This window comes from Coenobita brevimanus, chromosome 103, assembly GCF_032717465.1.
Source record: "Coenobita brevimanus isolate Jiangsu-jjx chromosome 103, ASM3271746v2, whole genome shotgun sequence".
Taxonomy (NCBI): domain Eukaryota; kingdom Metazoa; phylum Arthropoda; class Malacostraca; order Decapoda; family Coenobitidae; genus Coenobita; species Coenobita brevimanus.
The window spans coordinates 5,185,115-5,210,660 of NC_137056.1; the positions used below are offsets into that span (position 1 = coordinate 5,185,115).

The 25,546-nt window shown below is 40.9% G+C and overlaps 1 protein-coding gene across 1 annotated transcript in view; it reads right to left on the bottom strand.

Moving 5' to 3' along the window:
- Positions 1–484: 484 nt before the first annotated feature.
- LOC145415574 (uncharacterized) overlaps positions 485–25,546 on the bottom strand; it is a 90,937-nt gene continuing 65,875 nt past the window's right edge. Inside the window, exons 10-13 of the mRNA XM_080284794.1 lie at positions 16,584–16,810; positions 4,686–4,844; positions 4,130–4,512; positions 485–558 (exon numbers count right to left, since the gene is read on the bottom strand). Of these exons, the coding sequence (XP_080140920.1) occupies positions 534–558; positions 4,130–4,512; positions 4,686–4,844; positions 16,584–16,810 (794 nt within the window). The 3' untranslated portion in view covers positions 485–533. The remainder of the gene's footprint in view (positions 559–4,129; positions 4,513–4,685; positions 4,845–16,583; positions 16,811–25,546) is intronic.

The window sequence follows — 25,546 nt, forward strand, 5'->3', positions numbered from 1 at the left end:
ACAAGTCCTACAGTAACCGACGAAGGCTCAACAATCATTCCAGGAGAAAGCTGAAGGTATGTGCCATAGGCATATGTAATTTTATTATTCTAGGACTAATAACTGATTTTTGGCAAATATTTTTTGAGAGTCTGTCAGAGCCCAAATAACCCCGCGGCACACGCAAGTCATTGGTAAACAAGCCCGCGGTGTAGGGGTTAAGGTATCTTTATGATGTCTTGAGAGTGGGGGGGGAAAAAAAAAAAATGACAGTGCAAATGGCTATCTTTAAACATCATTACAAAAATCTGAATACTATTCAGTTTAGAAACTACCACAGGGTCAGTGAAAAAATGAGTAATGCATCATCTGAGTATCAGTATATTTTATAGTCATATAACCAGCACCTGCAGTGCTGATAGTTAATATCCAAGACTTGCTTAACAAGAAAACAAAGAAGTATAGGAAGTCCACTGTTGAATACCTTACTGGTATGACTAAGACCATCATATACAGTACCTTAACTCCATGGGCTATGGCATGAACATCTCACCTCAGTTGGATAAGGCATTAACATATCTGAAACAGAAACACAAGTTGCAGTCATCTAAGTGCAACAGATGGACTGCTGTGTACATATGCCAGGCACCTGCAGTCTAACAATGAAAAACTGAGGGGCAGATTCTGACTATCGTCCCATAAGTTTACTTCCATATACTGAATGATCAATTTAAAAAAAAGAGGAGTTTCACTACTCAAATGAAGTGATTTATTTTTGCTACACAGTGATAATAGTGGTATCAGTATTTTCACTGTATACAGATAATACTGGTCTGCCTGCAGCCAGATACCTTAATCCATGAATGGATGGCAAGAAACAAGTTACAGTACCTCCAGGTCATCCTTTTCTCACTAATCAGGTTACCCTTCCTCCAACTCTCACCCCCACACTATATACCTCTGCATTGCATCCCTCCATCTCAACACTGGTTTCCCTCTCCTTTACCCCACCATCTCAATCACAAACTCTCTCCTTGTCAACCTCTCATTCCCCACTATCTACATATGGCCAAGCCATCTCAGGTATTTCTCCTCACAATTTACAGCACATCCATATCAACACCACACTGCTCCTAAGCAGGTCAAGTGCTGATATTTTTACCATTCTACTAGAAAATATATCCTCACATTTCCTTTACAACAGAAAATCTTTTATTTCGTCACCTGAAGATTGGCTTGAATGCATTATGTACTGTAATAATCTAGGGGATACTTCAAAATTAATTGGCTTTGTTATTTTTCACTGAAAAGACATCACTTTCCTAAGAGATTTTTCTTGCTGTTTGTTGGGAATTGCATAGGTACACTGCTTTCTCACTGATCTAGCAAGCCTTATTCCCTTGTGGTTACAAGTGTGTGGTAGGTGAGGAGTGCCTAACATCCACTCATTTGTTTTCTTTCTCTTTCCCTCTCTCTCTCTCTCTCCAGGTGACAATACACTAAATTGCAAGCCAAATGGCTTACTGTTACCCAGGATACCATTTACTAGGCTTGAGGGTAATTAACCACATAATGCATGGTGGTTAAGTGGGTTAAGGCAATCCAACTGAGTGGACCTTGTAAGAGTTTCCATATGAGGGCCGAGTGGGGTTTCTTGCTCATGTAATGCCACTTAACCTCTACCACGTTGGTGGGGGAAGGTGGAACTGATACCCCTCTATGCTGGCCAATTTTGTTTGGTTTATTCCAGCTAAAAGGGATATATATAATATAAGATCCCTGGCACTAATAAAAGTAATCACCAAAGACAGAAAGTTGGTTGAATCGAGCCAGGTTGGTGCTCCTTGACCTCTGAAATCTTCGAAGTTACTGGGAGAGAAGAGTGGCTGTGAGCCTGTGAAGACTGTCACTCGCCTCCTGCGCTCCTAAATCGGTGTTGTATGCATAGCGGAAAAATGTCTGAAGTTGGCGATACATTATTAACTTCCATTTTACTTTGGCTGCTTGCAATGACTTTTCAATCTCTAGGATGCAGATCTACGTCGCTGGTGTTTTAGAGTGGGATATACATGTATGTCCCTTGCCCAGTATGGGTGAGTAAGGCAGGTCACCCTTCCCTATAATGCTGGGACATACAGGTTGTAGCACAGCCCCCAGGCTTCTGCTTCCTGAGAGGACAAAAAATTGACTGAATGATGGACAGATGGTTACAGACACAAGGTTACTGGCTAAAAACATATTGAAGTACACTGGTAATACAAAAGACCCAAACTTTTTCACCGAGCCATTTCTCCTCTGATGTGATGAGTATCATACGAACAATGACCCATCTTTCAGCTGATGTAAAACACTTGCTGTGGGTCTGTCACCCACAACCATTCCAGACCATCCCACCCACTCAGCCAAGTGACAGGTCCTTGTTGTTGCTAGTGATATTGGTATATGTAGTCCCAGGCTCAACTGAGCATAAACCCAGCATAGTACAAGCTAAAACTGTCCTGCAAACCATCACCCCCTGTTTTGGGAATATGTAGGGGAATGAGAAACTTCTATATAACCATTCACCAGAGCTGCTCAGCTCCTGTATTTTGGTGCCACCAAAAGAATTATCCTTCTCCAGCATCACCAGGTCCTTATCTGAAGTAGCCATATGCACACAAGGTGGCAAGCCCTGCAAGTGGACATTAACCCCTAATGTCCACAAATCTCCAGGTCCGACTGTCACCCCAGCCGCAAAAAGGCATCAATTTTTCAATTTTCACCAAGGTAAAATTATTTTATACCGATTTGAAGAGCTTGAATTTACATGCCTGAAAATGCCAATCTCAGTTCCATAGGCCTAATGATTACTGCACAATTGACTGTCAACTATTATAATAGTTACCCATCACATCTGAATGGAAATAGGAAAATTTTGGCATATATTCATTTTTTTGCCATATAACCTTACAAAAACATCCAAATCAATGTGAAACATGTGCCCAGGCATGAAACAAGCTGTATGAGTATGCATTAAAAAGAAAATGGAAAAAAAAATACGTTTGGATGCAAGATAAAAATATACTGATGCACTGCATAAGTAAATCATTCAATAAGATAAATATTTATAAATATACTGAAATGTATAAATGAAGAAAAACCAGTATGATAATATAAGTAAATAACAAAAAATAAATTGCTTGTCTATATTAGGTTCTGCATGTAAATAATACAATAAAATACACAAATGTATTTTATAAAATGCTATAAAAAAACTATATAGATGCATGTAAATGGTTGAACAGCAGAAATAATTGTAAAAAAGATTGTAAGTTGGAAGTTCTGTACAATCACAAAAGTTTCCCATCGAAAATGATGGAAACTAAGTAAATTGTACAAAGAATCTAATATACTTCAGCTAATAACCTTACATAAACAACTAATAACAGATATGATATACATTCCATTGCATAAAATAGGTCGAGGGTAATAGCTTGTAAGTCAGTGATGCAATGGCATGGTGTTTGGCTTGCTCGATTTGGGTGAGAGGTGACAGTCAGACGAGGAACCAGTGGGGCAGAGGGATGTGGAGGGGGTATGGGGGGGCCCCTGGGAGGTGGAGAGGGGTGGGGGGCACCTCAATAGGGAGGGAATGTGCCTGCTACACACCCCCACAATGGTACAGAGTGGGTGGAGGAGATGGAGGGAGAAGGATCCAGTGGGGCAGAGGGAGGTAGAGAGATGGGGGGGCCCTCCCACCACATGTTGGGGGACCAGTCATGCCAGACACCACCAGATATTGTTGTTCCCACTTCCTAGCTTCCATTTACGTCATTGAAGAGGCACGGCAACCTCTCCCCAGTTATTTTGTGGCATCTACTAAATCAGTGTGGATCGAACTGAACTTACTTTGTCTAAAACACATTGATCAGTCATAACAGTCTTTAGGGATTAAGACAAGTACAGTATAATTTATAGTCAGTATGTATTTACCTGACAGAACTGGGTCACTCCCACTACCTGAATACTGTACTATGTTGTGGTTGCATGAACTATGATCAGCCTTAGTAGGAGGTAGGAATGAGTCTCCTTGGTTAGCAATCAAATCAACCTTCCAATCAGACTAAACTGCAACATTTTTGTCAGGTTAGAAAAACTGCACTGTACATACGTAATGGCTGCTCCCCAATAGCAGCAATTGAATATGAAGAAGATGGATGGGATGAGTATTCGACTGGCCAACATCAAGTCCATATTCACATCTTGATTGTCTCGCCAGTTTCCCCGACGCACTGCCCTTCCATAAACCGGAAGCCTGTTTAGCTCATACTCCCTCATCTTCTGGTGAATCTCCTCTGGGGTTTCAGGATTAAATCCCAGTTTCTCTCTCATCCATCCATTCACTTGCGTTTGAGCCTCAGCATTGTCTTGTAGCCCAGTTACATGGATTTTTATGGTGTTCGTAGATAAGTCATGACCTTTAGCTTCCTTAGAACTGACTTCCGCTCTCTTTGTATGGGATGCAGTTCTGCCAGACTTCTTTAATAGTTTACACTGAGAAAAATAAAGCTGAGTTAGCATTCTTTGAGCACATATGAAGGTGCTTATTTTCCATCAATGATACAAAACTGCAATATTTCAACACAAGTACCAGTACTTTATAAGAACACTGTACAGTACACTTGATTATAACTGTATAGTACAATCTAACTACTGATTTTATTTACCAAAAACTGAGATAGTTTTGATCCATCATCAAGTATTGGCTGCTGTGAGAAGTCTATGAGTGTCTGTAACATCACCACTATGAAGATCATCACTATGGAGAAGAAGAGCCATACATCTACCAGCTTGAAGTATGATGTTTTTGGTAAGGAGTTGGATGTCTGAAACAGAATAAATTATTAGGTAAGTTAACATAATGTTAGTAGTTTATTAGTTTACAGTTCATGGTGGTCAGTCTACATACAGTCAGTAACCGACATACACCAGTATCTCCAGTACAATAAAGCATATTTCGTCGAGCAATGGTGAGTGGCACATCTGGTAAAATTATGACCTCTTCACGGCTGGTGCAATCAAATCGGGTTGCAGGGTCCTCTGTGAAGTCACGCATGGCTCAAGTCGGCAACATACATCAGAAATCAGTGTGTCGCTGACTAGTCCTGCTAGACCTTAATTCATCTTCTAATTAAGTTTGTTTTCTCCAAGTCATCAAAAGTGAATGCAATAATTAATTAAAACAATACTGTAATGTCATTCACTTTCATCTTAAATGTCAGGACCAACTTGCCTAGCCCAGGGCTCCTACTCTTCTCATGGGGCAATGTAGGATTGGATGATGGATGGATGGATGTAACGTCACCTACAAAGCCTTCGTAACCTCCTTAAAATATGGAGACAACTAATTACTGCATGAAGTTGCAAAGGCTTCATAGTGTGTGTTGCCCCTTAAAGTTAGAGTGAGCTTCCTTCCAAAATGGACCTAGGTCATGTCTCCAAGTCATTGGAGGTGGAACCGTTTTTAGGGTCCATGGCAACACTTCTCCAAAAATACTTTGTCCTTTCATTTTCCTTTACCAGGTCCTTTGCTTCCTCAGTTTTCATACCTCATTTTCTCACATATTCTCCTAACACATCTAGCATTTTTCTTGTGGACTTCCACACCTCTTCCCATCTTTAACCTTTGGTTCTGGAACAATTCGCCGTCAGGACAATGCCCCATCATTTATTTACGTATCAGTTTGTTTGGTAAGTATACTAGTTTTTATGAAAGTTGAAATAGAGATGGTGGTTTATTGTTTTTATAATACATGTAAAATATGGCATCAAATAGTATTAACAAAAAAAATATAAATATATTGAAACGCAAATCAGGCGATGAACGATGTTTCACTTCATCGCTTAATATAGGCTACATATGAGACATTAGCATTTATGTAAATGCCTAATAACCTTAAGTGAAGAGTCAATATACTTTAGAATTTTACGAATAAGCTTCATAATATGTCAATATAAATGTGTAAGTTTGAGATCCTGAACCTACTGTATCCAATATATTACAATAAACATCACCAGATGTCACTGCATGTACAGCTTAGAGCCTGAGCTTGGACCACCAGAAATATCAGTGGAAGGGGGAAGTGTTTGAATTATTTTCATATTTGTTTCTGAACTGTTGCATGACCTTGCCAGATGAGCCACGCTGGGCAGCTCACATAACTGAGACCATGAGTGCTATGACAAGCCAATGGCAGTAAAAGAAAAAAGTCTCCTGTTAGGAAATTGTAATTTTAGTTGAAATTTACAGGAAAAGCTGTGGCAGAACACGCATTGTTTAGGAGATGACATGGAAATTTAATTGGAAGGAACAGAAACAATGTACTGTACTATAAAAGTAAAATCTGGAAAAAAAAAAAAAAATGTCATGAAAGTAACACTGACTTGAACGATGTTATTCCCCCCTTTAACCTTTTCTTATTTACAGTGCATCATATTCTATTTCATTTATTATTCCTGGAGGTGATAATTAATTTAGGCAAGATCTCCCTTATTAGGAGATTTGTCGAGCATTTAAGCTTGTCTCGCGCATTCCAAAGATGTCTCCCTAAGTCTACCTTAATAGGCTTGCTGTACTTCACTATGCTTCACACACAGTTCATCACTCCATTTAATAAAACACATAACAAGAGTCTATACTCCGACTCTGTTAATTTTTTCCAACTCCACAGTTCGGCGCACGTGTGTGCTGATTTCGCGTATATATATATATATATATATATATATATATATATATATATATATAGTGCCCTCGCATAGTGAACGAGTTTATGGGCAGCAGACGAGCTCGTTCACTGTGAACAACTTATGGGAAAAACAGCATAAGGGTAGCACCGATCCCTTAAACTCCACTTTCTGAGCCACAGAGATGTACTAAAGGGCACATTTCAAACACATACAGTACAGATACACAAAATATAAAACATGGGTATTTACCTTAAATGGAGCAGGTGGCAGTCCTGATTGGCTTGAATACAGGTGGTTCCGAGGCTGGGAGATACACTTAGGGTGTCCCTGCCACACCACTTTCCACTCCCTAGTTCCTGTCACCAGTCTGGCCCTCATCACTTGCCTGAACCACTTCCCCATGTGCCTCTACTTCATTCACCTCTCCCATAAAGCTTTCAGAGTCCAAAGATGGCATCACATCATGATCATCTTCCCCAAGAAGTGTAGCAGACGATGTAGAGGCAACTGGCTCCTGTTGTTCTTGAGTTCGGTAGTAGCGTGTGATGAATGTTTGTTTTCTTCTGTTGACTTCCATTTTGTGCCTTTCAATGTAATCACAGAAAGTGGTTTCTACTCCACCAGGCACTACCTGTGTCCTAAGGTAGGTGGTTTCACTTGCCTTGACCTCTTCTCTCAGAACATCCACTGTCACTAGAATTTTACTGATCTTCGACATAGGCAAATCTTTGTCCTCCATTGGATTCTGCCCAACAGGTTGTTCCGATCTGACCTCTTGTGCAGCGTCTATTGGGGGGGGGGGGGTCGTTCAATGTGAAGATGACGGTTATGGCCTACTGTTTCCCCCGATTTCATTCACTAGGGGTTCACTTCATTCTCTATGGTTTTGTGGACCTGATTACCCCGACTGTTCACTAAGTGAATCGTTTACTCTGAATGCGTTCACTACGCTAGGGCTTTGTGTGTGTGTATGTATGTATGTATGTCTGTGTGTATATTATATATATATATATATATATATATATATATATATATATATATATATATAGTTACATAGCCTATGATTTCATCATCCTTTGTGTAATTTTAACGCACAGTATGCTGCATGTTTGATCACGAGCGTGTTCTGCCACAGTCCCCCCTTCTACCGTTATAGTAGAGTAAGTCGTCCTTTCTGTTATTCAGTGCGGGATTGTCGACCGTTTGTCCCCATCGCTTCATTTGCGCGTCCTTATTACAAGTTGTATCAGGCTCTGCTGGCCCCTATATAATGAGCTCAGTCTCTGCATCATTGCCACTTAGATCTGCTCCTCATTTTGTTCACATCTCTGTCCTCCCCTGTACAGATATTATTATTGTGAGTGCTCAAGAAATCTCCAACCATCTAGCAGCTGTGTGTAATTTGAGTATTGCTGTTATTGCATTTTTTCTTGTACTGTATAGCATAAGTTTAATTTGTAGGCCTAGTGAAGTTTTTGTAATTCATGTAGGGTTCTTTATGTCAGTCGTTTTTGATAATAGTTTGTATCTGTAATTATTTATCTGGCATTCACTGAGTATTATCTGGTATCTCATTTTATCAGGGCTGACTTAGATAAATTTACTCTTGCTAATTTCGTGTTAACAGAGGCTATTGCAGTTAACCATATATTTAACCTGTTTATTTGCCATTACATTATCTTTATGAGTCCTGAATGTTTTGTTGTTAATTTAAGCATTAAACTTTAACTTGTAATTTTACCTAACTCTTTTGTTTTGAACCTGGAACTTTGCGGGACAGTAGTGACTCTTCGTATTCTCACTTAAAGTGTACATTATCTTTCTCTGTTCCGTAACATAAATTTGGCGACCTCATATCAGGATATTCAGGATATTATCATAAGGATATTGTTTGATATTTTGTGACTGTGATATATTCATGATGGCTACTATTTCTACACTTGATGAAGCCAAAGATTTTTTGTCAAATGTGCAAACAGTGTGTGATATAGAAAACAGAACAAAGAATGAACTTAAGATTGTTGCTCAACAATTGGGATTTGTTGTTCGCTCTCATCAGTCTAAAGATCAAATTGTTGCCATGATTAATGAAAGCTTGTTTAATGTAACTCCTCCAAATGAGCAAACGCAGATTGAATTAGCTAAGTTACAGCTAGCCCTGCAGGAGGCCCGTGTTAGGGAGGCTGAGGCACAAGTTGAAATTGCTAGGATTCAGGCAGACCATGAGTATCGCATGAAACAAGGTGGAACTGGATCATCTAGCTCTGATGATTTTGATGTGGCTAAAAATGTTAAACTTGTCCCTCCTTTTAATGAATCTGATTTAACAAAGTATTTTCAGTTGTTTGAGAGGGTAGCTACAGGTTTTAATTGGCCTAAGGAGTATTGGCCAGTACTCCTTCAAACTGTTCTCACCGGTAAAGCTCAAGTAACTTATGCATCTTTGCCTCAGGATCAGTCTGATAATTATGATGTAGTTAAGAGCTTGATTCTTAAGGCCTATGAGCTTGTTCCTGAAGCCTATAGAGTAAAATTTAGGACAACTTACAAGCAAGATAAGCAATCCCATGTTGAGTATGCAAAAATCAAAGAAGATCTGTTAGAGCAGTGGTTAAATTCTAAGAATGTGGATTCTGATTTTGGTAAATTTAAGCAGATGATTTTGCTGGAGGATTTCAAAAGGTGTATTAGTAAAGATGTAAGCCTATATCTTGATGAGAAAAGAATAGATAATTTGTCTGATGCTGCAGTTTTAGCTGATGAATATGTTCTCACTCACAAGAGATATTTTAGAGGAAAAAGGAAAGCTGAGAGTCAGTACGTTGCCTCTACTCAGAGTACAGGTAACAGGAAAGAGAATAAGGATGATGTTTCTCAGGAAGTAAATACCAGCTTCACCTCTAGATTTCAGAAAAGTAAATGTACTTATTGTAGTAAGCTTGGTCATACTACGGAGAGATGTTTCAGGAGACAGCGTGATGTGAACAAAAAGGAGTCTTTAAATATTCAGTCAATTGGTCTAGTGTCCACTCTTGAGAGTTTCCAGAATTCTTTAACTGAGTTAACTGAACCTGCTTTGAGGGGTAACTTAAATTCTCATGATGGAGCTCCTCTTTTGAGCAGTAACGTGGGTGACACTCTCAAGAGTTCATGTGCTAATTTCCTGTCTGATGGTTTTGTCAGTCCTCTGGACAGTAATGACAGGAAATCAGTTAAAATATATCGTGATACAGGTGCTTGCCAATCCCTTATGCTGACCAGTGTTCTAGGCTCTAATGTTAATTCCTCTGATGAAACTGTAATCTTACAAGGTGTAGGGAATAATTACTTCTCTGTCCCTCTGTGCAGAGTGAATTTAGAGTCTGGTTTTGTTAATGGTTCCGTTATGGTTGGGTTGGTTGAGACACTCCCAATGTCAGGTGTAACTTTCTTACTTGGAAATGATATTGGTGGAAGTCAACTGTGTCCAGCTCCTCAGTTGTCTAGTGAGCCAGTGGCTGCGGCCCAGGATTGTGATGTCCCTGATGTGTTCCCTGCATGTGCTGTCACTAGGGCTAAGTCTAAAGTTACTGGTGATTTAGAGGATAATGATGATGATGATGTTATCCTAGCTGACACTTTTCTTGCTAATTTGGACCACTCACCAGATGAGGCAGTACCCCGTAGTGTTGATAATTTGTCTCGTCAAGAGTTGGTTGAGTTGCAGGTTGCTGACCCTGAGTTGAAAGGTCTAGCTAACTCTGCTTACAGTGAAGAAGAGTCAGCCGGTGCTTCTACTTGTTATTATGTAAAGTCAGGAGTACTTATGAGGAAGTGGAGACCCCCAACAGCATCAGCCGACTGTGAATGGGAGGTTGTACATCAAGTTGTCATCCCTCGTGTTTGTAGGCAGGATATCATTAGAGTGGCTCATGATTCCAGTTTGGCAGGACACCTTGGAGTGAGGAAGACTGTGGCACGCATTTTGAAACACTTCTACTGGCCAGGTATCTTCAGGGATGTTTCCTGGTATTGTAAGTCTTGTCACACCTGTCAAGTTGTGGGGAAGTGTAATCAGACCGAAAAGGTTGCACCTCTAGTTCCCATTCCTCCTTTTGAGGCGCCTTTCACCCGTGTGTTGGTGGATATTGTGGGCCCTCTTCCTAAGACTTCTTCAGGATTTTCTTATGTGTTGACCATGATTGATATGGCTACTCGTTATCCTGAAGCCATTCCACTTAGAAACATCTCAGCAAAGAACGTGGTTAAGGAAATGCTAGGGTTCTTCACAAAGTTTGGTCTGCCCAAGGAGGTACAGTCAGACCGAGGAAGTAATTTCATGTCAAATGTTTTCAAGCAGTCTCTGAAAGAGTTGGGCATCTCCCAGATCACGTCTTCAGCTTACCATCCCCAGACCCAAGAAGCGTTGGAGAGATATCATCAAACACTCAAATCGATGCTCAAGAAATACTGTTTGGAACATCAGAAAGACTGGGATAAAGGTCTTCCATTCGTTGTGTTTGCTGCAAGAGAATCTCCAAATGAATCACTGGGCTTCTCACCTTTTGAACTACTGTTTGGCCATGAAGTAAGAGGACCCCTTAAGCTACTCAAGGAATGCTGGCTGTCGGAGGAAGATGACGTCAACCTGCTGGAGTATGTGATGAATTTCAAAGAACGGCTGTCCACTGCTTTACAGCTGGCGAGAGAGAATTTAGGAGCTGCTCAGGAGAAGATGAAGACTTGGTATGATAAGAAGTCCAGGTTACGCCACTTTCAGCCAGGAGATCAGGTTTTGATTCTGTTACCAGTTCATGGGCAACCTCTTCAAGCCAAGTTTAGTGGCCCTTATTTCGTGGAGAAGAAACTCAGTGATGTCAACTATGTCATCGCCACACCAGATCGTAGAAAGAGCAAGCAACTATGTCACATCAACATGCTAAAGTTATATCACAGGCGGGACGAAAATAATCCAGTCTGCACTGTAGCTGTTCCACCCGAGTCTGCAAGTGAAGCTCTCCCATGCAGTATGAGCCTGAGTGATAGTTTGGGGAAGAATCCTGATATCATGAATTATCTCCAGACTAAGCTTTCTCATCTACCACCCAAGGAAAGGCAGGAGTTTTCGGCATTACTGCAGGAGTACCCGCAAGTGTTCCGTGCCACTCCAGGAAGAACCACTGTGTTGATGCATGATGTCGATGTTGGAGACGCAAAGCCAATTAAATTGCCTCCTTACCGTGTGAACCCAGTGAAAGTTCCTCTCATCCAGAAGGAGCTTGGCTACCTGTTGGACCACAAGATGATTGAGCCCTGTCAGAGCGAGTGGAGTTCTCCTGTCACTCTAGTCCCTAAGCCAGGTGGGTCACAGAGGCTTTGCATCGACTACAGACGTGTTAATCAGATAACTAATACAGACACTTACCCTCTCCCTCGTGTGGAAGATTGCATAGACAAGATCGGAAAGGCTAGGTACATAAGTAGGTTTGATTTGTTAAAGGGATACTGGCAAGTACCTATGACTGAACGTGCTAGGGAGATCTCATGTTTTGTACTATTAGGAAAGACATTTGCATGTTCTGTAATGCCATGTACAGATTGTTTTAGAGTAATAAGAAATTTCCTTTGTAAATTTCTTTTTCTTTGTGGGGAGGTGTTACATAGCCTATGATTTCATCATCCTTTGTGTAATTTTAACGCACAGTATGCTGCATGTTTGATCACGAGCGTGTTCTGCCTCAGTCCCCCCCTTCTACCGTTATAGTAGAGTAAGTCGTCCTTTCTGTTATTCAGTGCGGGATTGTCGACCGTTTGTCCCCATCGCTTCATTTGCGCGTCCTTATTACAAGTTGTATCAGGCTCTGCTGGCCCCTATATAATGAGCTCAGTCTCTGCATCATTGCCACTTAGATCTGCTCCTCATTTTGTTCACATCTCTGTCCTCCCCTGTACAGATATTATTATTGTGAGTGCTCAAGAAATCTCCAACCATCTAGCAGCTGTGTGTAATTTGAGTATTGCTGTTATTGCATTTTTTCTTGTACTGTATAGCATAAGTTTAATTTGTAGGCCTAGTGAAGTTTTTGTAATTCATGTAGGGTTCTTTATGTCAGTCGTTTTTGATAATAGTTTGTATCTGTAATTATTTACCTGGCATTCACTGAGTATTATCTGGTATCTCATTTTATCAGGGCTGACTTAGATAAATTTACTCTTGCTAATTTCGTGTTAATAGAGGCTATTGCAGTTAACCATATATTTAACCTGTTTATTTGCCATTACATTATCTTTATGAGTCCTGAATGTTTTGTTGTTAATTTAAGCATTAAACTTTAACTTGTAATTTTACCTAACTCTTTTGTTTTGAACCTGGAACTTTACGGGACAGTAGTGACTCTTTGTATTCTCACTTAAAGTGTACATTATCTTTCTCTGTTCCGTAACAATATATATATATATATATATATATATATATATATATATATACAGTAGAAGTCCCATTTTTCGGTATCTATGGGACCAGGCTAGTGCCGAAAAATCAAAATTGCCGAATTATCAAAAACCCTACCCACTCAATACCTCTTATGTTTCGGTGAACACTATCATCACTCCTCATATCATTACAAATGTGTTTGGAGAGAGTACTGTATACTGTTTGATACTGTACAATACTGTAATGAATACAGTACTATACATGAATATGAAAAATAAAGAAATTAGTGAACATACTGTATATAAATGTAATGGTACAGTAGCCTACAAGTTCACATGCACTTACCTAAATTTATAGTAGGTTCCTTATTTACATATGTACAACAGAAGGGGTTGATTGGAGTCTGCTACTGCTGGAAGAAGTCCCCAGCAGTAGAGGGTCCTCATGGAGAATTTCAAGACTGACGAAAAAAATCGGAAAATCTGATGAACGATCAGAGATTTTCGTAAATGGGACTATTTCTCAAAACTGCCGAAATGTCAGATTTGCCGGGGAATTGGATGCCGAAGAAGTGGACTTTTACTGTATATATATAATCTATCTGTCTATCTACATATATACTGTATATATATATTATCTATATATCTATACAGTATATATACTTGTACTGTATTTATACATGAGTGGCTGGACTTAGACAAGAGAACTGTAGTTATCTTATTTTCCTGTGAGTTATACTCTCTCTCTACATATATACAGTACATATATATATAGGAGCCTCTGTGGTACAGTGGTAAAGTGTGCGTATTCGTACACTGAAGAACGAGGGTTCGTGCCCCACCAGGATAATAAACTCTGGGAGGGTTCTTCCGACCAAGTACTGCTTTAGCAGACACAAGGGGTGCTGTGGTTGAACCAGTGTCGCATACTGTAAAGTATGCTTGCACCCAGTCGGCTTGTGCAGGCCGATTACACTTGTTTCACAGACTACACACACATCCAAAGCCACTCCAACACTACAATTACACGTACAAGCACTTCTCACCCTACATACAATCTCTACCAGATAGCCTAAGCCACTTGGTAGAGATACATAGGCTGTATCGTCCCCACTTCGGTCGGGATAGGCCAGTCCTGCAGTGGACACTCAAATGGATGATGATGATGATATATATATATATATATACACAGTATATATATACAGTAGTCGCCTATGGTGCAGACTTCTATGCCACGGTTTTCTATGACACAGCAAGGTGCCAGACCCCCCAAAATGAACCACACGCATAAACTACCTATGGCGTGGGCGCGGCAAGGTTTGAAAGGTGCGGGCAAATTCCCCTGGCAGCGGGCTCCCCTATTTGTAAACAAAGAAGATGGTGACCACTTCAGCTCCATACTACAAGTGCTCCAACTGTGGACTTTTTTCTCTCTTATGAGGAGGTTAAAGTTCACCAAATTCACTGTGTTGAGTACTGAAACATTAAAGATTCTTTGGATATTGTGACTAGTTTGTAGGTTTGCTCATAAAACTGCTATGAACGGGTTAGTGACAAAGCATCTATCTCTGAGCTAAGACGAAGTATAATGCCTCCCATCATCACCATCATGTTTTTTTTTTTTTTTTTAAATAACGTGTTCGACTCTGAGCAAAGGCTTCAGGGCCTATATCTCGGGGGCAGTTGCCTATCCCAAGGCCCAGTAGTCCTCCTACACCTCCACATGTCACCACTTTGGCACTAACACCCACCATCCATATTGAATACATGCTAGGGCTGTCTCATACAGGACTGGTGTATTGGTATTAGCGGGGGTATTTTTACGACATGTCGGCAGGTCATCTGGTAGATAAAGAAAGTCTATCTATCTATCTATCTATCTATCTATTGCCAGACGCCTCAATCCTGTTTGGGGTGGCCACAAACAAATCGCCTCCAAGTCGCCCAGTCCCCCGCCATTTCACTGCCCTGCTCCCAACTCACACACCCCTCTCTCATATACCTCTCCACCCCATCCCTCCATCTCATCCTCGGCCTCCCCCTCCCTCTTCCCCCCTCCACCTCACTCACATACACTCTCTTCGTCAGTCTTTCACCCTCCATCCTCTCCACATGGCCAAACCACCTCAGTGTGCTCCTCATAACGCTTCCTATCACATCCACATCAACACCACAACGCTCCTTTATATCCTCATTCGTCAGCCTGTCTCTCCATGTGACTCCACAGGCTCCTCTTAAATAACTCATTTCAGGAAAGTCTGCATTTAGGAAATTCAAATCCTTAAACTGTTCCCTGCCCCAGCCGGGATTCGATCCTGGGTCCATTAGGACTGCAGGCCGCCTCTCTACCGATTCAGCCACTGCCTCCCCCAAGAAGAATGATTATTAATGTGTTAAATGTGAGTTTTGTTGACACGAGCATACAAACTTTATCAAATAAACTTCTTCAATCAGTGCTTGACCAGGCAGCCTCCACCATCTTTAATGTTTTGGTTGGTCAGCTGATCTGTGTCTACTTGGCCGAGCTTTTTGTCACTCAATCTGCAGCACGTGGTATTGCCCAAGTAGACACAAGGCTGATCACCCTCCTGTTTTTTGTGCCTATTGTTATGTTAATACATGCATTGACTGATTGCTTGATTGTGTGTGTGTGTAAAGTGGGGAAAAATGGGGAAAAGTGGGGTGAATAGGGGGACTTTAGATGAATGTCCAGAACCAAATTCCATTTTTCCCATAGGTTTAGTTATTTGTATGGCACGGTTTTCTATGGCACTAGGGCGGTCCAGAACCAATTAGCTGTGTCTTAGGTGACTTGACTGTATATATACAGTATATGGCACTATAAACAGTATGCCAAGTTAAATGGTCCAGACACTCACATCATTCACTGACCCTGAAACCTGGCTCCACCTCACGGGCCAGCCTAGCTATATTGGCATTTTTTTTTCCCCCCCCACATGCAATACAGTAATGCAAAATACTTCACTAGTTTACTGCATATTGAATGCTCATGTTGGTGAACTTTGTACAGTATTCTGGTGTGATTATTTTACTTCACACTAAGTATAAAACTATTTTCAGGATGTACAACCAGATGTTAAGAGATCATTTATTTACGTACTATCACAGGCAAGAGTTTGTCAACAATCCCTTACCAGCAATGTGTTGGGTGCTTCATATTCCTAACACCTCAAATACTTACATATTTATGCCTTTCATAGCCACAGCCAACAGGGAAGTGTCAGTGAACTTTTAATGGTGATAAGGTAATACTGTATATTATTAAAAACCGTAAACAGTACACATGCATTATACTATAAATCTAATGTGAGTAGTGTAGCAATGGTAAGATTTTTAACAATTCTAGTATAATTAGGCATACCAAAATAATGTACACCCTGTTTCATCTATGAAGTGAAGACTTGATTAATTTCATAAACTCCTTAGCTTACAATTTTTTTTTTTACCTGAGTGTAGAGGGATGAGAGGACCAACAGTGAGGTTAAAGCAACAACAATTCTTGAGTTAAAATCATCAGGGTTGAAGAAAAGCGTGGCATATGCGATGCATATAAGGAGAGTAGTGGGAATGTACAGGGTGAGAAGATAAAAGCCATAACGACGTGCAAACCTCACTTCCACCGATATTGTTGAGAATTCTGACTCTTTCTCTGCCTCTTTTATAGTCACTTCACCTGCAGAGTAAATAATCCACATTAGCTTACCATATAATTAATACTATCAATGCACTGCCAGCAGTGTTTCATCAATAGGTAGTGGATAACTACTGCACTCTTACCTTCCTGTTGTTTAACACTATGCTTAGAGGTGATTCAACACATCATTATCCTGCATATAACTGCTGCATTGACAGTTTGAAACAACAGTTTCAGTGACATGTTCAAGATTCAGTACTGTACTCTACAGGTATTGTATAGTCTGATTACAGCCCCTTTTTATCATGGTGCCTAAAGCTCTCTCAAGTGACTTCAGAGCTAGACTCCCACAGGAGGTCTCGTATGCTGATGACTTGGTTTTGATTGTGGAGAATAAGTGGGTAGTGAGGGGAAAATTTAGGATGTGGAGATATGGAATGGGGTACAAGGGTATGAGAGTAAAGGTAGATAAAACATGTGATAATATCTAGGGCAAATGGTGGTACTGTCAAAGCAGAGGGAATGTGGCCCAGCACAGGCTGCCACAAGGGTGTGGAAACTAACTTTGTTTTGTGTAGTGCTTGCAATAAGTGGATGCATAAGAGATGTAGTGGTAATAGAGGTATGCAGAGAAATAATGCTGATTCTGTGAGTGGGTGTGTAGAGAAGAACATGCAGAGGCAGAGAAGTGGGAAAGGATTATGGTAATTTTCCCGTAGAGTCTCCTGAGTGTATTAAGTTTTGTTATTTGGGGGACATTTGTGCTGGAGGTGGGGCTGAAGTTAGCTTGGTGGCAAGGATAAGGAGTGGTTGGAAGAAGTTCTGCACATTGTAGCCCCTCCTGACACTGAGAGGGTTCTCTCTCCATGCTGTGGGGTCTTTGTTTGCAGCATGTGTAATGCTATACAGTAATGTGATTTGGGCAGTAAAGGAGGGGGGTATTCATAGGCTTGAACAAAGAGATGATGATGGTTAGATGGATGCGTAATACAACCTTGAATGACAAGTCTGGGACAGTTAGGATATTGAAAAAAGAATAGAAAGGCTGGGACCTGAATATATAGTATTATTATGATGGTCTGGCCTGGTCATGAGGAAAAGATGGAAGATGACAACTGGGTGCGGAGGGTGAGGTGTGAATGATGAGGGTAAAGTTGCGAAAGCTGATTGAAAAAGACATGGGATCGGGTCAATGAGTGTGACCTCAAGGATAAGGAAATGAATGGGTTACCTTCAGAGTGCTGATTCGTTCCTAACTCAGTCCTACATTAGTCCTTTACTGGTTACCTTTATTGTAATAATCATGGATTAGTTTTACCCCAGTGTCAAACTATGATATACCTGTATAGTAATGCCCTACAGTATTATTAGAAAAATCATCACCAATAGGAATGATCTTCCTAATTTGTGTAATTTTATGATTTATAACAGACTTGCTATTCAAATGTCAGCCCTTCACAACTTTGCCTTGAATAAATTCCATTTGGTTTACAGTATTGGATATTGCATCCAATCACCTATATACAGTATACTAAAGCCTACTTTTTGTTCATTAACATCAATCTTTGTACTGCCAGCCCTTGTATTATCTGAAATTTAATATTTTTTAAATTTAAGCCCTTAATGCATTCGCTACAATGATGACCTATTTTATTCTTGTTGCTTCCAGACTATTTTATTGAAGCCAGGAAAGACGTCTCATACTGAAGGGGTTAACACATCACTAAGAGACTCACACATGCATATTAAAGGGACAGTCCTGAATAAGATAAAAGCCCATGCATGTTTATCAGAGTACTATACACTAGTTCTTCATTACAAGATCCGAGTTTGCTCTGTATGTCTTTAGTTATAATTTCAGACTATAAACTACACTAAAGGGGTTAAATGTGACGACTCAAACTCACTGACTGTGGAATCAATTCAAGAAGTGCTTATTGGCCTCTTTATTATCCATGTCTAATCCTAGTACATCAACAAAGTAGCCACTCTTTCTCTCTCTCTCTCTCTCACTCTCTCTTTTTTTTTTTTTTTTTTTCTTGTGATGCTGTTTATATTCAATAATTATGATTTTTTTTTTAAATATTTCTCTCTCCTCTGTTAGGTGATACACAAGGAGAATTTATGGCTTGCACAGTAACATGACTGGTGTGCTTAAAACTAAAGAAACAATTAAATAAATAAATGTGCCTGGTGACTTATTACTACTGCTTTAACATTGCCAATACATACTCTTTTAAGTGAATTTATGACAAAATGACATGGCCAAGTTTTAATGGTATAATAACAAGCATTTACTGGTAGTAAACATCTCAACAAAAAGTTGCAATCTTAAGGTTTATAAAAAAGACAATAGAATAAAATTTGAAATCTGATGATACATAATGTGCAGTATGTATATACTGTAGTTGTAATAGCAACAGCTTGCATCAGTTAAAAACCACTGTAAGAGTAGGCACTAGAGTGTACCAATGAAAGACATGTAAAATTTAATATTAGTGAAATAGAGAGAGAGAGAGGGAAGGTGGGGGGGACCAAGTTAGGCTCGCTATCTATGTAGCTGACAACTCTCTTAAAGCTTCCCATAGAGAAGCTGCTAGAGATCATGCAGCACAGTCACCATTAGGTGATCAAGGCTTATGTATGCAAGCATGTATGAACCCTTAAGAATTAATGATAAATGAATGACAAGAGTGAAACCTAATTCAATACAGTAAAACCTCTCCAAGTCGGAATAATTGGGGCTGAGGCCATTCCAACTTGACTGTAATTAATAGTTATGGGAAATGAGATTCCTGACTAACCCTCTTCTTTTCCTTTTGGCTCTACCCTTAGGGGTCGCCACAGCAGATCACCCATCTCCATCTTACCCTGTCTTCTGCATCTTCTTCTCTTACACCTGCCACCCACATGTCCTCCTTCACTACATCTGTAAACCTTCTCTTTGGCCATCCTCACTTTCTCCTGCCTGGTAACTCCATTTCCAGCATCCACCTCCCGACATCCTCCTCATCCCTCCTCTGCACATGTCCAAACCATCTCAGTCTCATCTCTCTGACTTACATGCACTGTCCCTCTAATGTGTTCATTTCTAATTTTGTCCAACCTCTTCACTCCTAGTGAAAAACACAAACTCTTCACTTCTGCTACCTCCAACTGGGGAAGGCGATGGCTCAATCGGTAGAGAGTTGGCCTGCAGTTCTAACAGACCCGGATTCAAATCCCGCTGGGGCAGGGAACAGTTTAAGGATTTGAATTTCATAAATATCAGACTTTACTGATCGAAGACCCGCCGACATGTAAAAATACCCCCGCTAAAACCAATACACCAGTCCTGTATGAGACAGCCCTAGCATGTACAGTACAGTAGTCAGTATGGACGGTTGGTGTTAGCACCAAAGTGGTGACATGCAGAGGTGTATGGTACGTAGGAGGACTATTGGGCCTTGAAAGCAGGCTGTGAAGCCTATGCCCAGGGCTGGTCAAAAAAAAAAAAAAAAAAAAAAAAAAAAAAAAAAAAAAACTGTGCCTCCTGTCTTTTTGTCAGTGGTACTGTCTCCATTCCGTACAACATGGCTGGCCTCACTACAGTCTTATAAACTTTCCCTTTCATTTCTGCAGAGACCCTCGTGTCACAGATCACTCCTGTCACCTTTCTCCACCCACTCCATCCTGCCTGCACTCTCTTTTTTTACCTCTTTACCACATGCTCTGTTACTTTGTACAGTTGACCCCTAGTACTTGAATTCATCTACCTTTGCCATCTCTACATCTTGCAGCCTCACATTTTCCTGTCATCTCTCTCATTAACACACATGTACTGAGTCTTGCTTCTGCCTACTTTCATTCCCCTCCTCTCCAGTGTATATCTCCATCTCTCAAGCTCTGCCTCAGCTTCCTCCCAGCTCTCACTACATATCACAATGTCGTCCGCAAACATCATTGTCCACGGAGGCTCCTGTCTAATCTCATCTGTCAATCTATCCATCACCATTGCAAACAAGAAGGGGCTCAAAGTCGAACCTTGATGCAATCCCACCTCCACCTTGAAACCCTCGGTCATTCCTACTGCACATCTCACTGTTGTACACTATCATCATACATGTCCTTCACCACCCTCACGTACTTCTCTGCCACTCCTGATTTTCTCATACGGTACCACAGCTCCTCTCTCGATACCCTATCTTAAGCCTTCTCCAAGTCTATAAACACACAATGCAACTCCTTCTGGCCTTCTCTGTACTTCTCCATCACCATTCTCAAAGCAAATGTGGCGTCTATAGTACTTCTCCCTGGCATGAAACCAAATTGCTCCTCGCAGATCCTAACTTCTCTTCTCAGCCTAGCTTCCACCACTCTTTCCCATATCTTCATTGGATGGCTGATCAGCTTTATGCCTCTGTAGTTGCTGCAGCACTGCACATCACCCTTGTTCTTGAAAATCAGAACTATAGAATACTTTTTCTCCACTCCTCCAGCATCCTTTCACACTCCAGGATTTTGTTTAACAATCTGGTAAACCACATCACAGCCATCTCTCCTCTCTCCTAATCTCCTCCATTCTTCCATTGGTATACCATCTGGGCCCACTGCCTTGCCATCCTTCATCCTCTTCATGGCATTGTTCACTTCCTCTCTGCTGATCTCTTGCACTTCCTGACTCACTACCTCCAACTCTTCCAACCTTCCCCCTCTCATATTTTCTATGTTCATCAACTCTTCGAAATACTCCTTCCATCTTCTTAGTACACTCTCCTCATCTGGCAGTACATTGCCATCTGCATCCTTTATCATTCTAACATGCTGCACATCCCGCCTAGCTCTGTCTCTCTGCCTGGCTGCTCAGTACAGGTCTTTTTCCCCTTCTCTACTATTCAACTTCTCGTACAGCTTCTGGTATGCCTTTTCTTTTGCCTTAGCAACCTCTTTCTTGGCTATGTTCCTCATCTCCTTATACCCCCGAATGCTTTCTTCATCCCTGTGTTTATCCATATGCTTCTTTGCCTGCTTCTTCCTATTTATGCTATCCTGTACTTCCTCATTCCACCACCAAGTCTCCTTGTCTTCCCTCCTCTGTCCTAATGTCACCCCAAGTACCTTCTTGGCTTTCCTGACTAACCAAAAAAAAAAAAAAAAAATCACTTGCAGAGGGTGTAATCCAAGCATATGGAGGGCCTCTTGATAGGATGCAGAGGTGCTAGGGGAGCATATGATTGCTTCTGCGCAACATTTCTTAACCATAATCACAACTGAACAACAGTACAGTACTGTACTGTACTGTACACTTTATACTGTACAGTACACACTTTATATATAGAACTTAAAAACACTACAGTACTGTATTACACTTTATGTACATTATATACAGGCCTTAATCACTACTGTAATTGCTATTGTAGGCCAACTTATTCACTATCGGAGTCACTGTTCAGGAATCTCTGAGGACACACTCCTTAGGAAGAATGTTGATTCACTGCTGGTGGAGGGTTGAGGCTCCCTGGCTACTGATCTGGGCTTAAAGAGTGTCAGAGATATGTTTCTGTTTTTGAGAGGCATACTGTCTCTTGATGACATTAGCTCTGATATCCCTGGGGATGGAATAATAATTTTCAAAGCCATCATAATCCATCAACCCCTCCATGGCTTTATCCAGGTGCAGCCAGAGCTGTGACAGCCTCATCTTAGGGGATTTCACACCCTCATCTTCACTGTCACTACTCTCCACTTCAGCAGCAGCTTCCTCAGTCACATTGCTGGCTATTTCTGCCTCACTTTGGTGGTGGTAGCCCTTGTCCTGGGCATCACTCTCGAGCCAATCAATAACAGTCTTCAGTTCCTTGAGTTTCACCACTCCTGTGGGCAGTGTGAACAAAGTCCTCAGGCCCAAACCCACTGAAATCAACCTCCACATCATTCCCCTTCAGTATTTTATTCCGGGCATTACTGAAGGTGGAGGATTGCAGGCCATTCCAGGGAACAGCCCAGTTGAAAACAGCATTTTGGAGACTGTAGGTCTTGAAATGTGCCAAAGATCTTGCCCCCTGGTATCCTCCTCTTCGTATCCTTCTTCCTCTAGCATTACCAGGCACTCCCTCAACTGTCTGTTGTGGTAGTGTCATTTGGTGGCCTCAGTCACTCCCTGGTCCATAGGTTGAATTAAGAAGCTGGCATTGGGGGGCATGAACAACACTTTGATTCTACAAACCGACACAAGTGGTAGCTGATGCTAGACTGAGGCAGAATGAGACGGGAGGTTGCAGGACTTGCAGCACTGCCAAATGGAATGTACAGTACTGTACATCACAGAAATCTGCTAGACTGGCCTAAACAGTGATAAAAATCCACCAGATTGATGGAAATTAGGGAGCATTATGGAAAACAATGCTAGACAGGACTTTAAAATATGCCAGATATTGAGTAAGCTTTATCATTTATTATTCCCCAGATTTTTTTTAAAGCCTCTACATTTAGTAGGCAAGTCACCATATTAGCAACACTGGGTGGGAGGTGGCTGGCGAGCCCTCACAGGCTAGAACATGATGAGCCGGTGCATCATCATACCGAGATATGACTTCCCTTAGCTGAAATTTCATGTCTTAGGGGTAGTTTTACGAGAACTTTCTGACCAATGTAGCAACACAAGCCCTCACAGCCTAGAATGATGCATCATCATTCCAAGGTAGGCCTCTGTCAGATGTCATTTTACAACTTTGGGGAAATTTTTCCAGGGTTTTTTTTTTTTCTTTTTTTACCGATTTCAAACATTTTATTTTCATTAATGATTTTCATGTGCCATTAAAACTTGTGCATAATTCCAACTTAAAGGATGCCGACTTGCAGAGGTTTTACTGTACTTTCCATCAAGCCCTAAACCTACTTCTTGTTTGCACTGAATTTTCATTCTATGTTGATGGTAAAAATTAGCTGATAACTTCTTGAGTACGTTTATCAAGCATGCATCTATTAGGGTGCAATGAACTAATTTATATTATTTTTGCTCTCTACATTCCCTCTTTGGAGGCACCCTGGGGAAGAGGCTTTAAGTCATCTCTTGACACCACTCAGGCATTTAAAATGTGATGCAAGGAATCACATCAAGACTCAGAGAAATGAATAGAGAGTACATTGCTTTTTGGCTCATTAAAATGACACATGGCATGGCAGTCTTCCACCTGGGTCTCTGGTGTATTGTCTACTCATTTAAAATATGTGTTCTATATACAGAAATGTACCTCCTCTGTGAAGTTTTGGGAACCCACTCTTACTGGTGGCAATTGCCACTACCACTTCTTGTATGCCCCCCCCCCCCTTTTTTTTTTAGCATGCTCCCATGGCCTCCCTCTCACCATCTGACTACCAAGTTCAAAGAGTAAGTTTCAAGTCATCTGGCTCCCAATTACAGTAGACCCTCACTATAACAGACCCCTGTATAGCTGACAGCAGGTTTAAAGGACGCCACGAAGACGACCAAACTTTCATTATTTATAATGAACAATATCCTTTAAATGGGATGCGGTGAGTCACAATAAATGTTTCCTGACCTGAAATTGTCCTTTCCCCATTGTGACTGCTGAACTGTAATATGACTACCTGTATAGTAATGCTGTACTAGTCATGAAGGAGTGCCATGACAAGGATGAGAAATAAGCTGCAAAAGGGTAAAATTAGGGCCAAATTTGTGTAAAACACTTATAGTTTACATTTTTAGTACTAGAATATGATATTGTACTCATTTATTTTCAAACATGCACTTGACATCCCACCTCAGGGGGGGGAACCCTTGGATATAACAGACTATCAGCTCTAACAGAACTGACTTTCCCCCATTTCGTCCATTATAGCAAGGGTCTACTGTATATATATTTTTATCATCTTTTAACCCCTGCAGTTTAGTGACATAAATTTCTACTATTCTTCCTATCTTCAAGCAAAACTGTTGTGCTCTGAAGAAACTTTTCAAACTGGAAGTGATATATAGCCTTCATATATCACTTCACTACAAGAGGTCTCACCACAGTTGAATACCTGTAAAATAATCTGGAAGTTGAAAGAATACATCATGCAGCTGAAGAGGTAACTGAAGAGGTTAAGTAGTTATTTGAGGGTTTAGTCGAATAATGACGAATGTGCCAAATATCTAAAATTAAGGGTTAGGTCACAACACACTCATCTGCCACTTTTCAATCCAGTGGAAACATTTTCACGGCACGCTCGTCTTTCAACATGGTCGAAAGTCCTACACAACAAGGTGGATTCTTGTCCCAACACGCCGCAGGTTTTTACATGTGGCCTGTGTCTCTCTTGAGGAAAAGTTGTAGTGGAAGAATGGTGAACATGCCAGCAAGCACTCCTCCAGGCTGCCAATGAGTGATGGGTCTCATGATGATGTCACATTCACAGCCAATCAGTAGCCGTGTTTTGTGGGTGCATCGGCTGGTGGATGTGGCCCGATCCTGCCATTCCCAGTTCTGTCTACATTGAAAGCCACAGACATGCTTTTAGTTTATTACATTATTTTTACCTCAGATTTACAGTGAACTACATCACAACATGAGTGACTTACACAATGATTACCACTAGGAGGTCCCTGAGCATACACAGATGTGAAACGTGGTCCATCTTCTTGGAAACGTGCAACTGTCAAGCAAAAACAAAATGCTGGGGAAGCATACATGAGTTACAGCACAAAAAATGAAGTGCAGTAAGCTCCCACAGTACGCAAGTGGATGAGCGGTCCTGGTCCTCACGCACTGTGAATACATAATCTTATGGGAA